Genomic DNA, 12,040 nt, shown 5'->3' with positions numbered 1-12,040 from the left:
ACATTTAAAAAAATTAAAATTTCATTAAATGTGTTTATTTCAATACTACCATTCATTTTTCTATTTAATTATCATCCCTTTATCTTTTTAATATATTAAATAAATTTTATTTTAAAAATTTTATATTTTTTAAAAAATAAAATTATTAAATAATATTTAATTTGATTTATTTATATGTAAAATTTTATTTAAAAATATTTTACAATTTAGAATGGGGGAGTATCTAATACTATCAATCAATGTACCAACAAAAAATCAATGTAACGTCGCATATTAAAAGCGTGAAAAACATTATCATGTTAACAAATCATTAAAACTTATCTAAGAAAAATAGGACGACATCCTCCTCAGGGACGCATCTAAAGGGGGGTGCTTGCCCCCCAAAATTTGATTGGCCCTTAAAATTTTTTTATTTTGCTTCAAAAAATACAAATTAATGTTAAGCTCTCGTATTTTAAGTAGTTTTTAATTTCTCCCCCTGATTTCTTTTCTGGATTCGTCCCTGATGCTAGTCCTCACAGTCGCGGGCAATAATATAAATAGTGACTAGAATATTGACAGGGAATATAATTTTCCCGCGCCAAGCTGGTAGTGAAACAAAAGTAACGAAAAAGCGAAACGAAACGAAAAGTGGCACCCAATCAGCTAACACTTAGCATACACGTGGCGAATATGCATCGTAAGGAACTACTACTTCCCGTAGGAAATCGTAAACCATAAATCACAAGTAACACGGCGCATGATAGCAATAAGTCCAGGGAGAAGAAGGCACAGTACGGAGAAAACAAGCGAGAAGGCGGAATTTCCAAGATAAAACACACTCCTGTTATTCCGTCTTCAGTAGCCTCAACTGTGGCAACCCACACATTACTTCGCTAAAAGCTTTCGCTTCTTGTCAGTATCACTGCATTCCATCTGTCCTTGCCACATCTAATCGCTGCCATTTCGATTCCATCTCAATTCCATGGATGCCTCGCCTGCCATCCGATCCGTTCACTGTATGTCTTTCTTTTCTATTTTCTTCTGTATTTGCTTATTTTCAATGTATTGCACTAAGTGCTAGTTCTAGTTGTGGTTGGCGTGTTACAGTTTTTTTTTTCTTTTTCTTTTGGGGATTCCGTGTATGAAGGAATTTGAAATCATTTCATTTTTTTTTTTTGGGTGGGGGAGGAAATCATTGTAGATTTTGTTATGTTTCTTGAAATGTTATCCGAATTTCCTTTAGAATTGAGGTCAGCTGTAGCTTCTTTCGCCCGTCTCTCGGTTTTAGGATTAGATTTCTTTCACCTACTGATTGAGCTAAAGGCAGAGTCTAACTTACACTTTAAATTGGTTTTGGTATTCTATTTTTTTTTTTTTGGGATAGGTTTGGTATTCTAGTTTGGAGAATCTAATCTTAGAGAAGCTTGCCGATTTAGTTTTATGACGATAGTAGAATTATTTCTTAGCAATATTTATGTTCTTTCACTTCATGCTTTTCATTTTTTTTTTTAAAAGGCTACTCAACCTTGGTTGTCTAATCAACAATCACATGTTGAACTTGTGATAAAGGTTCTGGTTCAGCTGTTTTAATTTCTTAAGAGTTACAAGAATTCGGTGGATGTATCAAGGTTAGAAAACTTTATGAATGTCTATTCCCAAGGAAACTACGCCTCTTAGCTTTCTGCCTCTCTCTCCTGGTTGTTTCTTGTTGTAGTATACATAGCCTAAACGATCTGCTCTATTTTGAAATGAGTAGGGAGTTTGAGAGGGGGAGGGGGAGAGAAGAATAAACACAAAAAGGCTACCTTATCCTGACAGGCGGCTTTCTTCTTAAAGGGAGCTACGCCCATAGATATAGAAATGAATTGAGCGCTTTATTGCATTGACATTCTTTTTTCCAGATCATGTATTCTGTCTATCTTCTTTCTAACAGTGGTCATCCTTTCATTCAAAGAAAAAATATGTGTTAGGCACTCACATGTATGCATGCATGATTTATCAAGACTCTGTACATGCTGATACCTTTTTTATTAAAATATTATAGGGCAAACTATGGCAATCATAAGCTTGATTTTTGTTTTGATTTCAGATCCCATAGCAATTGTGCGGCAATTGCAGTCAAATCTTGAGAAGCCAGGTATAGTTCCGATGCATAATGCTGGATGGAACTCTCAGAGTATACTCTACAGCCATCGCTTGGACAATGATAGGAGGCACATCAGTTCTCAAATCACACGGAAGCAAACACGTGTTTTGTGTGCAAATACAGCTGAAGATACCCAAACTGCCAAATCAGATGGTTAGTTATTTTTATATTGAAATAAATTTATTGAACATATTTTGCTTGTAGCTGCTGCTTGAGTGAGTCTAAAGTCTAAACTGTTACACTCAAGAAATTAGATATCAGTAGAGATATTGTATTTTCTTCCTTGGTACCTGATAGTTATGTAATGATGTTGCCAGCTTCTTCGGACAGCATTCCACAAAGCTCATTGGCGAAAAAGCATGTGAAAAATACTTTTCCTAATGGATTCGAGGTCTAAGCTAACCTTTTCTTATATATACCTTTGATTTCATATTCACACACGCGCGCGCGCACACACATTTTTAATTGATATATGTTAATGGTTATCAGAACCAATATATGCAATGAAACTCATTTTGTGGGCTATCAATAAGAAACAACTGCAGAGATTTTCTTTTTTTCTTTTTTTGCCTTTGATTGATGACTTGTCCTCGACTGCAAAATTACATATAGTTAAATTGCTTTCCTTCTCCTAAGAGATGCCCTTTATGCACCCTGCCCCTCTATTATAAAAATATACCCTAACTTTCCTTTGAAGTCAAAAAGTGAAAAAAGCACCTTACATGATAGTATTGATTTCTTTTGTTAAAAAGAAAACATATTCTCTCAAGCTTTTATTTCAATGCTGATTATTTTATGTTGAAAAATGTAAATTTAATGTATTTCAAATTTTAAAATATAACTTTTTCACATTGGTCAATGCATAATTAATACTCCCTTCGGTCCTTATCATAAAATAATTTCAACTGTTTTATGCATCTTAAGGAAAGTTAGTTTTTTTTGTATAATAAAAAAAGATGTATTTCCTTTTTTGCCCTTGACTTTTAATAATGATATAACTATATTAAATACTTTTACGTTATCCAATAAAGGATAAAATTGAAAAAAGTAGTTTAAATATTACAAGGTATTCTACATTTAGAACCAAAAATTACTTTTAGAAGGTATCCTACACATAAGGCTTGAGGGACTACTTATTATATAAGTAATAACTATTAATTAGGAGATAAAAGTTTAGATATACCTCAAGTGAAAAGATTTAGATATTTGGGAACTATTATCTGACAACAACAACAACAAGCCTTATCCCACTAGATGGGATTGGCTACATGGATTATATGACGTCATTGTACTCCATCATTTGAATGCTGGGCTCTAACGGGACAGCAAGAGCATAAAGTTGGAGTAGCAGAGATGAGAATGTTACGATGGATGTACGGACATACACGTAAAGATAAAATTTGAAATGAGCACATACGTGAAAAAGTGAGGGTAGCACCTATTGAGGAAAAAATGGTAGAAAATCGGTTGAGATGGTTTGGGCATGTACAAAGAAGACCAAGGGAGGCACCAGTGAGAAGAGTGGAACATATAACTTTGAGTCCGATTAAGAGGGGTAGAGGAAGGCTTAAGAGAACACTCTTAGAAGTTGTTGAACACGATCTCTTAATTAATAATATTCCTAAAAGCTTGATAAATGATAGAGCACAATGGCGTCTTACAATTCATGTAGCCGACCCCACCTAGTGGGATAAAGGCTTGTTGCTGCTGCTGCTGCTGTTGTTGTTATTATTGTACTCCATCATTTATTAAGTTTTTAGGAATATTATTAATTAAAAGGTCTCACTTAACAACCTCTAAAAGTGTTTTCTTCAGTCTTCCTCTACCTTTCTTGACAGAGCTCAAAGTTATCTGTTCCACTCTCTTTACGGGTGCCTCCCGTGGTCTTCTTTGTACATGTTCGAACCACCCAAACGATTTTCTATCATTTTTTCTTCAATAGGTGCCACACCCATTTTTTTTCATATTTGTCCATTTTAAATTTTATCTTTACGTGTATATCCACACATTCATTTCAACATTCTCATCTCTGCTACTCTAACTTTATGTTCTTACTGTCTTGTCAAAACCTAACATTTACTACCATATAAAATTGCTGGTCTTATAGAAGTTCGATAAAACTTTACTTTAAGCTTATCAAGTACCTTACGATTGCAAATAACTCTTTTAGCCTTTCTCCAATTAAACCACCCCGCTTGTATCCTATGTATAATATCTCCATCAATGTCTCCATTTTGTTGAATAATCGCTCTCAAATATCTAAATTTTTTCACTTGAGGTATGGCCTAATCACCCAATTTTACTTCCAAGTTACTATTCACTAACCCCTTATTAAAATTACAATGTAAATATTCTGTTTTACTCCTACTCAGGCGAAAACCTTTTGACTCTAATGTTTTCCTCCATAATTCAAATTTACAATTTATCTCTTCTCTTTTGTCTACAATAAGAACTATATCATTTGCAAAAAACATGCATTTAGGAATTTCTTCTTGAATATGTTCAGTCAAAACATCTAACACTAGATCAAATAAATTAGAACTTATAGATGATCCTTAATACAATTCAATCTTTATAGAAAAATTTTTTATTTTACCACCAAGCGTTCTTATACTAGTTGTTGCCCCCTCATATATATCTTGTATAGCTCGAATATAGGCAACCTAGACACCCTTCTTTTCCAAAGTCTTTCAAAGTACTTCTCTTGGTATATATCACGGGAACTATTATTTAACATGATGAAAAAATTGATTGAGATGTTATACATTGGATACAAGTTGGGTGGTTTAAATGGAGAAAGGTTAAAAGAATTATTTGTGATAAAAAATTACCTAATAAATTTAAAGGGAAGTTTTATTGAATTGTTACAAGATCAATTATATTATATGGTAATGAATGTTGAAATGGATGAACGGGCACATATGAATTGAAAAGATAAAATCTGAAATAAGCATATATGAGAAAAAGTGAGTGTGGCATCTATTGAGGAGAAAATGGTAGGAAATTGTTTAAACATGTATAGAGAAGGTTGTGGAAGGCACTGGTGAGGAGAGTGGAATGGATAATCTTGAGCTTTGTAAAAAGGGTTAGAGGAAGACTAAAAAGAACATTTATGGAAGTTGTTGAACGAGACCTTCTTGTTAATAACATTCCTAAAAGCTTGGTTAATGATAGAATACAATGATGTCATGCAATCTATGTAGCCGACTTCACCTAGTAGGGTAAAGCTTGTTATTGTTTTGTATATAAGGAATAAATTTAAGATATTATGATCAAAATAGATGTAGTTATAGTTTATCTTTTGATTTGAAAGGAGGAGAATGTAACTTCCCAAGATAGCTGGGAAGGCCATGTAATTTGGTCATCTTGCAGGAAAGAGAACTGTAATTTACCCTGATAAGCTCCTGTAAGTCTGCCAAGTCTAAAAGATGATCGTTTCCTGCCATAGTATTAATTTATGTTGCTACCATCATTTTGTAAGACCGTTTTATGGCCTTGAAATTTCTACTGAACCTCTTAACTATATTTTTTTGACAATGACTGCACATAGCTACACACCATCTATTATTATAAGACAACGTTTTGACAATGACTGTACATAGCTACGCACCTAAACCCTAAACCCGCCATAATATCAATTTGTGCTACCATCATTTTGTAAGACTAGGTTTTACGGCCTTGAAATTTCTGTTGAACTTCTTAACTGCATTTTTTTGACAATGATTGTACATAGCTACACACCATCTATTATTATACTTTGCACAGTTGCACTCTCTCTCTGTTTTTTTTTTTTTTTAAATCTCCTGACTTGAACCATGTCTGCGTTGCATACCAGGCTTTGGTATTGGAGGTCTGTGACGAGACTGAAATTGCTGAGCTGCAATTAAAGGTTGCCATCTACATTTTGTTTTTCTTTTAAAGGGAATTTGTTGACCTCTTCTATTTTCTCTGCATCTATAAAATTTATGGTGGCTCACTGTTCTTTAAATATAGTAAGAAGGCTGATAAAATCCCACTTCATACTGCATGCTTATGAGCCTGAAGTTGCACACACAGGCTATTGATGTGGTAAACGGCTTTTCTTTCATATATGTGTATTTCTCTATTTGTCTTTGAATATTTAGGAATTTCTGTTGAAATTTAAATTCTTTTCTTTTCTTTTTCCTTCTCAAATCAACTAGATGCATTTATATAGCCCTCTATTCTGGTGTCTGCTTTAAAACATAAGCCAAAATGATGAGTATGATTTACGCATGGCACAACATAGGAAATAATTAGAAATGAGTTTGGTCCTTGAGGACCTCCTGTCTTATCTGGCTTTAATTCCTTCTCCCCCCCCCCCCGGGGGTTATTTGGAACATTTGAATTTGACAATAAACAAAAGTAAGGGTATTAATATTTGATATGACAATTTACTTGGATTGGATCACGCTGCATGAATTTCATGTGTTTGGGTCATGAAAAGAAGCAAGTTTTTAGCTGTGTATTTGTTGAATCTTGTACATAACCTCTGATGCTTAGGGGGGGATCTTTGTCCTTGGTGAACACCCAAAATATTTATTTAATTTTTAATGTGATAGGTTGGAGAGTTTGAAATGCATCTCAAGCGAAACATTGGAGCAACAAAAGCTCCTTTGTCCAACATTTCACCAACTACTCCACCACCTATTCCAACTAAACCCATGGTTGAATCAGTACCTGATACACCCCCACCACCCCCACCAAAATCATCTCCAGAAAAGACCAATCCGTTTATAAATGTTCCCCATGAGAAATCATCAAAGCTGGCAGCATTGGAAGCTTCTGGTACTAAAGCGTACGTGCTTGTGTCATCTCCTACGGTATGTCATCCAGTAATATATGCACTGAACTCTACTTATTTACCATTGCTTTATCTGGGAGACTGGGACCATATGGAATTTACTATCACTTCCCTCTCCCCCTTCAGGTTGGCTCATTCCAAAGAGGTAGAACGTTGAAAGGGAAGAGGCAACCTCCTATGTGTCAAGAGGTAAATATGTTTGCTTTTCTTTGTCCATCTTTCACATTTTATTTCTATGTCACGAACTTGTTCTGATCATTCAACATCCCTTGCAATCAAACTTTACAAATCAAGTTTTGGTTTTGTACATTTTATTTCCATCTTCTATGGGTTGCATAATTAATATTAACTAAAGCAATTAGTCTTAAGACTTAGGTATATTCATGCCGTGCAATTGAGATTAAATTTTGATTTATTCTTACAAATAAGAAATTTTTGCAAACAGTCGTGTGTGAGAGATGAGTTAGATTTTTCATCTTTGGTGCTCATATATAGGTTAGCAGACCTACATTTCTCTGCGAGGCATGATTTTATTGATGCTTTCTACCCAATAGATTTTATGTCAGATAAGGATCTCACTTGCATTGGACTGACTGCAAATCACTGTCAACATTTACTAGCCTTTCTCTACAATCTTAATTATCTGTTTTCAATTTTTAAATCTACAGGGTGATGTAATCAAAGCTGGACAAGTCATTGGGTATTTGGATCAGTTTGGCACTGAACTTCCTGTTAAGGTAAACCACTTCAATATTTTTAATAGCTAATCCCCTTATAAAGTTCTGCTGTTGCTAACTGTTTTTATTATTGAATATTGCAGTCAGATGTGGCTGGAGAAGTTTTGAAGATACTTTTTCAGGATGGAGGTATAATGTCTCTGTCTAGATTTGTTTGATATGGGTCTTTAATTATATGGAGCTGCTGATCTGGAACTGGAAAAAAAATAATTTAATTACAAGGAAAGATATGGTTGTTTTACACTCGTATTTAATTGTAGTATTAAGAATATTTCATTACAAGAATAGACAGACACTAAGACTAGAGGAAAACGGACAACAGAATTGTCTGTAGTCAGTTTGTTTGGAATTTATACTTCGGTTTTGGCCAGGGGACCCTATGCTCTCTAGACTGATAGCTTTCCTCTGATTGTTTGCATTTTTGGATTTGTGTTTTCTGGAATTATGAGAACCACAAGATACGCATGAAGACTAATATGGTTATTTGTAATTCACCATAAATGATTATTCGTTATATGTACAAGTTTCCATGAGTTTTTAATGACTGTTGACTGTGTGGAAAAGTTTCACAAACCAGTGATGACTTAATTTCTTATTTTGACTGGTCAACTAGGATATCTAATTCTTTTCTGCACAAGTCGATTTGCAATATACATCACTCTTCGTCAGGACTGTTGTGCTGAATCAGTCCATGTGATGTGGTGTTGGGGGCTGCAACATTTTTCCTTAACGGAACTTACCAAAACATTATATGCATGACCTTTTTAACAAAGGATGACTCCAATGGGTGTCACTATACGTTTGTTGTTTAGCTGCTCCACTTGATTAATTAGTTTGAAGGCATGCATAACTGTAATGGATTTTAATTAAAAATATGTTTGAATTATTATTTACAGAGGCTGTTGGTTATGGAGACCCTCTTGTTGCTATCTTGCCTTCATTCCATGATATCCAGTGAGGTAGCATTTTCCTCTTATTGACAATTGTCATTCCACATTTATTTGTTGGCGGCTTTTGAGATGTGGAATTTACTTTGTATTCCTTTTTTTTAAGGGAGTATGTGAGTATTTTTTGGCGATAGTATCTACGATGATAAGATACAGGCTGTCCGTGTACTGGGAGATTGGTGCTTCCGTGAGGGTCACTATGTAAACTAGATGATATAATATTCCAAATTTACCCTATTGTTATGTAACTGAGAAAATGATTTGTTTTGCAGCGCTGAAATCTTAGTCATTTTTACATTTTGTATCATTGTATGTGTTGTTACATTGTAACTAACGCATATGAAACAGAAGAATAATGTTACTGCTTTGCGAAGACTGGTAGTGCTACGTCAGGTTGCAGATGAACATAATGTAGTTGATAATCAACGTGTACTTGTAGTGTTCCATGACCTTCATCTAGGAACGGGTTAAGCTATGATACAGTCGAGCTTCTCATGAATTTGATGGGGCGTGTGTTCTGAGAATGGGTAACATGCACCCACCACAAAATCCCCTCGTCAAAGCCTAGTAGTCCCTCCGGTCCAGTGCTAGCGGGTAGGTTTGTTTTGAATTTAAATACAAGTTTCTAATTTTCTCTCTCTCATATTTTTTATTTTTTTCAAACTACTCTTGTAGTTAGATTTTTTTTTTTTTTTTTTGCGGTGATAGTTAGATTTTTGTATGATATACAAGTTATGTTGATAATTCTCCAGTATGAATTATTCTGAGGAGGGGTGTTTTAGGAAAAGTAACACTTTTTTTTTTTAACAAATAACTAACCTAATTTTTTTTAATCTATATCAATTAATTGACTAGCTCTTGCATTGAAGATTAGTTAGAGTACAAACTTATTACTGATCTACTCCGTTCAGATTCCTTAAACAGACTGTTCTTTCCAATTTCTTGGATATGCCCACGAGCTTCCATGCAGTGTGGGCAGGTTAAGGAAGGCTCGTGTTACTTTAAACCTCAATTTATTTCCTCAGCACTTTTATTTGACTATGTTATATGCATTTCCTGTTAAAATCTAAATATAGAAGCATTACGTTTGCCTAAAAGACTCTCCTTACAACAACAAATTTAATTGATTCTTTCTTTTTACCTTTGTAATTGGAAGAGTATGGTTGAGAGTGAAGAACACAAAGGGAAGATGTGAAAGAAGAGATACTGAGAGAAGTAAACGAGAGATTTGTATTTATAGACAATGCTGGTCGAGTACTGAACCGATACAAAGCAAGCGAACTTCATCTAATTAACTGCTAGTTCCGAGTTCTGACAGCTCAACTACGTCTAACAATATTTATTTATTAGGATATCTGTTGTCCGTATTATTACTTTATTAGTGTTTTGGTTGATTTTTTTAATATTTAATAGTCATTATTTTATTAAATAATTTAAAACTGCTCATTTTAATTGATAAAATATATGTTTTATTTTTGGTATTTTTTGGCCGCTAATATTCTGGTATTACATATAAAATTATGGCGATAAAATGGATTGAACTGTAAAATATTAATATTAATATATATATTAATATATATTTTTTACAATGAAGTCAAATAGCTTATGAATAAATTATTTAGAATTTTTTCCTCTGACTGCATTGTTAAGACTACCCTTTTGGATTCACATTCAACAAAGCAAAAATCCTTTCAAAATGTGATTTAAATTAGAAAGTTGTTTGGATTTCAGATTTCCCACAAAAAGTTCATTTAAAAAGTTGATCCCAAATCTATCTAAATGTGTTTTCTCTCAACTTTTATCAGAGTTGCTTTTGCCATTTGCAAATGGACTTTTAAAAATTTAGTTCCCATATTATCATTAAAATAATTTAACAATTGTTGAACTTTGTGTCTCATTTTGTGTGGAGTGGTAAATTGGCAAGGGCAATGCTTGAATTTGTATTTAAGGGGACAATGGTTACTTAAATAAACTTTAATAAATAAGGATCATCATTATAATAATTTTTTGTTTGGTAAATTCTTTTAATATTTGTACAGACATAAGTTATTATATATATATTTTTAATATTTCAAAATTTATATTATTCATACATTTTTGTTATATAAAGTATTCACCATATCAAATTTTATATATTTTTATATTTTTTATATTTTTATAGTTTTAAATAAAAAATTAAATATCATAAAATTATGTACTTTTTAGTAATTATACTTCTAAATGTTCTTGTGATATGTTATCTAAATAACTTTCAGTTTATTAAACTAACTTTTAAAAATATATATTCAAATATAAATTTTATTTTAATAATTAACTTTATCAAATTGACTTTTGATAAGTGAATTTTTAATAACTAAAATTTTATTAAATTGAAAACAAATGCATCCTAAGAGAGAATTGATTTTGGTGAAAGTAAAAGTGAAAGTGAAAACAAATGTAGAAATGGGGTATAAAAATGTAATTGATATAAAGATGGAAGTGACATAAAAATTTTGTTTAATATTATATTTATATTTTGGAAATACTTATATACCTCTGGAAATAAAAATAGCCCATTGAACCACCAAACACTCACGAAGCTAATGTCACGAAGAACAAAATAATCATCATCTAAGATGAAAGAGGAAGATGATAATATTCAATCAATAATTGCACAATATTATGCTGGTCCATTGGCAAATGGGCGATTACTACCTCCAACGCAAAGTATCATGTTTGAAAGAGGAAGATGACAAAACGAGAAGTGAAAGAGGAAGAGGATGATATAGCTCTAATCAATGTCAATGAGAGCGAAAACAAGAAGTGAGCAGTGGTTATCGAGCCGTTACGTTTAAGAATGAGAGCGAGGCAACAAAATTTAAGAACAAAAAAAAAAAACAAAGAAAAAAAGGAAAACCCAGATCTACAACTCGATTTGTGATGCCGAGAAGAACAAAGATTTGAAAGCCGTTGCTAGCGAAGGACGGTTGCCGTCATTGTTAGCAGAGGATCGCCGATGTCACTGTTGCTGACGCAGGGTCAATGAGCTTGAAGTATCGTCACATCTGGGTTGGACTTAGGGGAGAAACTTGAAGGGCAAAGATGAAAAATGAGGAAAGAAGTGAGGGAGGAACCAGTTCCACGGGTATGGAAAAGGAACCCAGTTCCATCATTTTTCATGAAAGTGGCTTCTTGAGAGAAACGGGTCCAGCGTACCAAACTTCTTATTTTCAGCATTTCATTTTTTACTTTCACCTTTTCAGTTCCAACACAGAAAATGAGCGACTCTATTTACGTGTCAAATGAGATTTATTAATATTTTACTATCTCTTTCTCGCTCGATGCGACGTCAACCAACGTAGAACAGTGTACTTCAGAAGGAGATTCGCTCCCAGGCAAAAACCAAAGGAGCCTGACTCACACCTGA

At 33.5% G+C, this 12,040-nt stretch overlaps 1 protein-coding gene across 1 annotated transcript; it reads left to right on the top strand.

Annotated features, from left to right (window-relative positions):
- Nucleotides 1–747: 747 nt before the first annotated feature.
- LOC129302900 (biotin carboxyl carrier protein of acetyl-CoA carboxylase, chloroplastic-like) lies at nt 748–9,007 on the top strand. Its single transcript, XM_054941801.1, has 10 exons — nt 748–998; nt 2,072–2,281; nt 2,446–2,519; nt 5,964–6,017; nt 6,709–6,969; nt 7,077–7,139; nt 7,619–7,687; nt 7,771–7,816; nt 8,584–8,646; nt 8,741–9,007. Exons 1-9 carry the CDS (start codon nt 965–967, stop codon nt 8,643–8,645), a joined length of 873 nt encoding a protein of 290 aa, XP_054797776.1. The 5' UTR covers nt 748–964; the 3' UTR covers nt 8,646; nt 8,741–9,007.
- Nucleotides 9,008–12,040: the final 3,033 nt, after the last annotated feature.

This window comes from Prosopis cineraria, unplaced genomic scaffold, assembly GCF_029017545.1.
Source record: "Prosopis cineraria cultivar Desert tree isolate PC_DT_omini unplaced genomic scaffold, ASM2901754v1 PC2, whole genome shotgun sequence".
In the NCBI taxonomy this organism is placed as follows: domain Eukaryota; kingdom Viridiplantae; phylum Streptophyta; class Magnoliopsida; order Fabales; family Fabaceae; genus Prosopis; species Prosopis cineraria.
Note: the sequence above shows the minus strand (reverse complement) of the source record. Positions and strands in the feature narration are given on the sequence as shown.

Bases quoted from the DNA above. Each gene is read 5' to 3' on its own strand.
- LOC129302900 (XM_054941801.1), top strand. From the start codon at position 965: ATGGATGCCTCGCCTGCCATCCGATCCGTTCACT. The intron at 2,282-2,445 runs GTTAGTTATTTT...TGATGTTGCCAG, and splicing joins CCAAACTGCCAAATCAGATG to CTTCTTCGGACAGCATTCCA. The intron at 6,018-6,708 runs GTTGCCATCTAC...TTAATGTGATAG, and splicing joins TTGCTGAGCTGCAATTAAAG to GTTGGAGAGTTTGAAATGCA.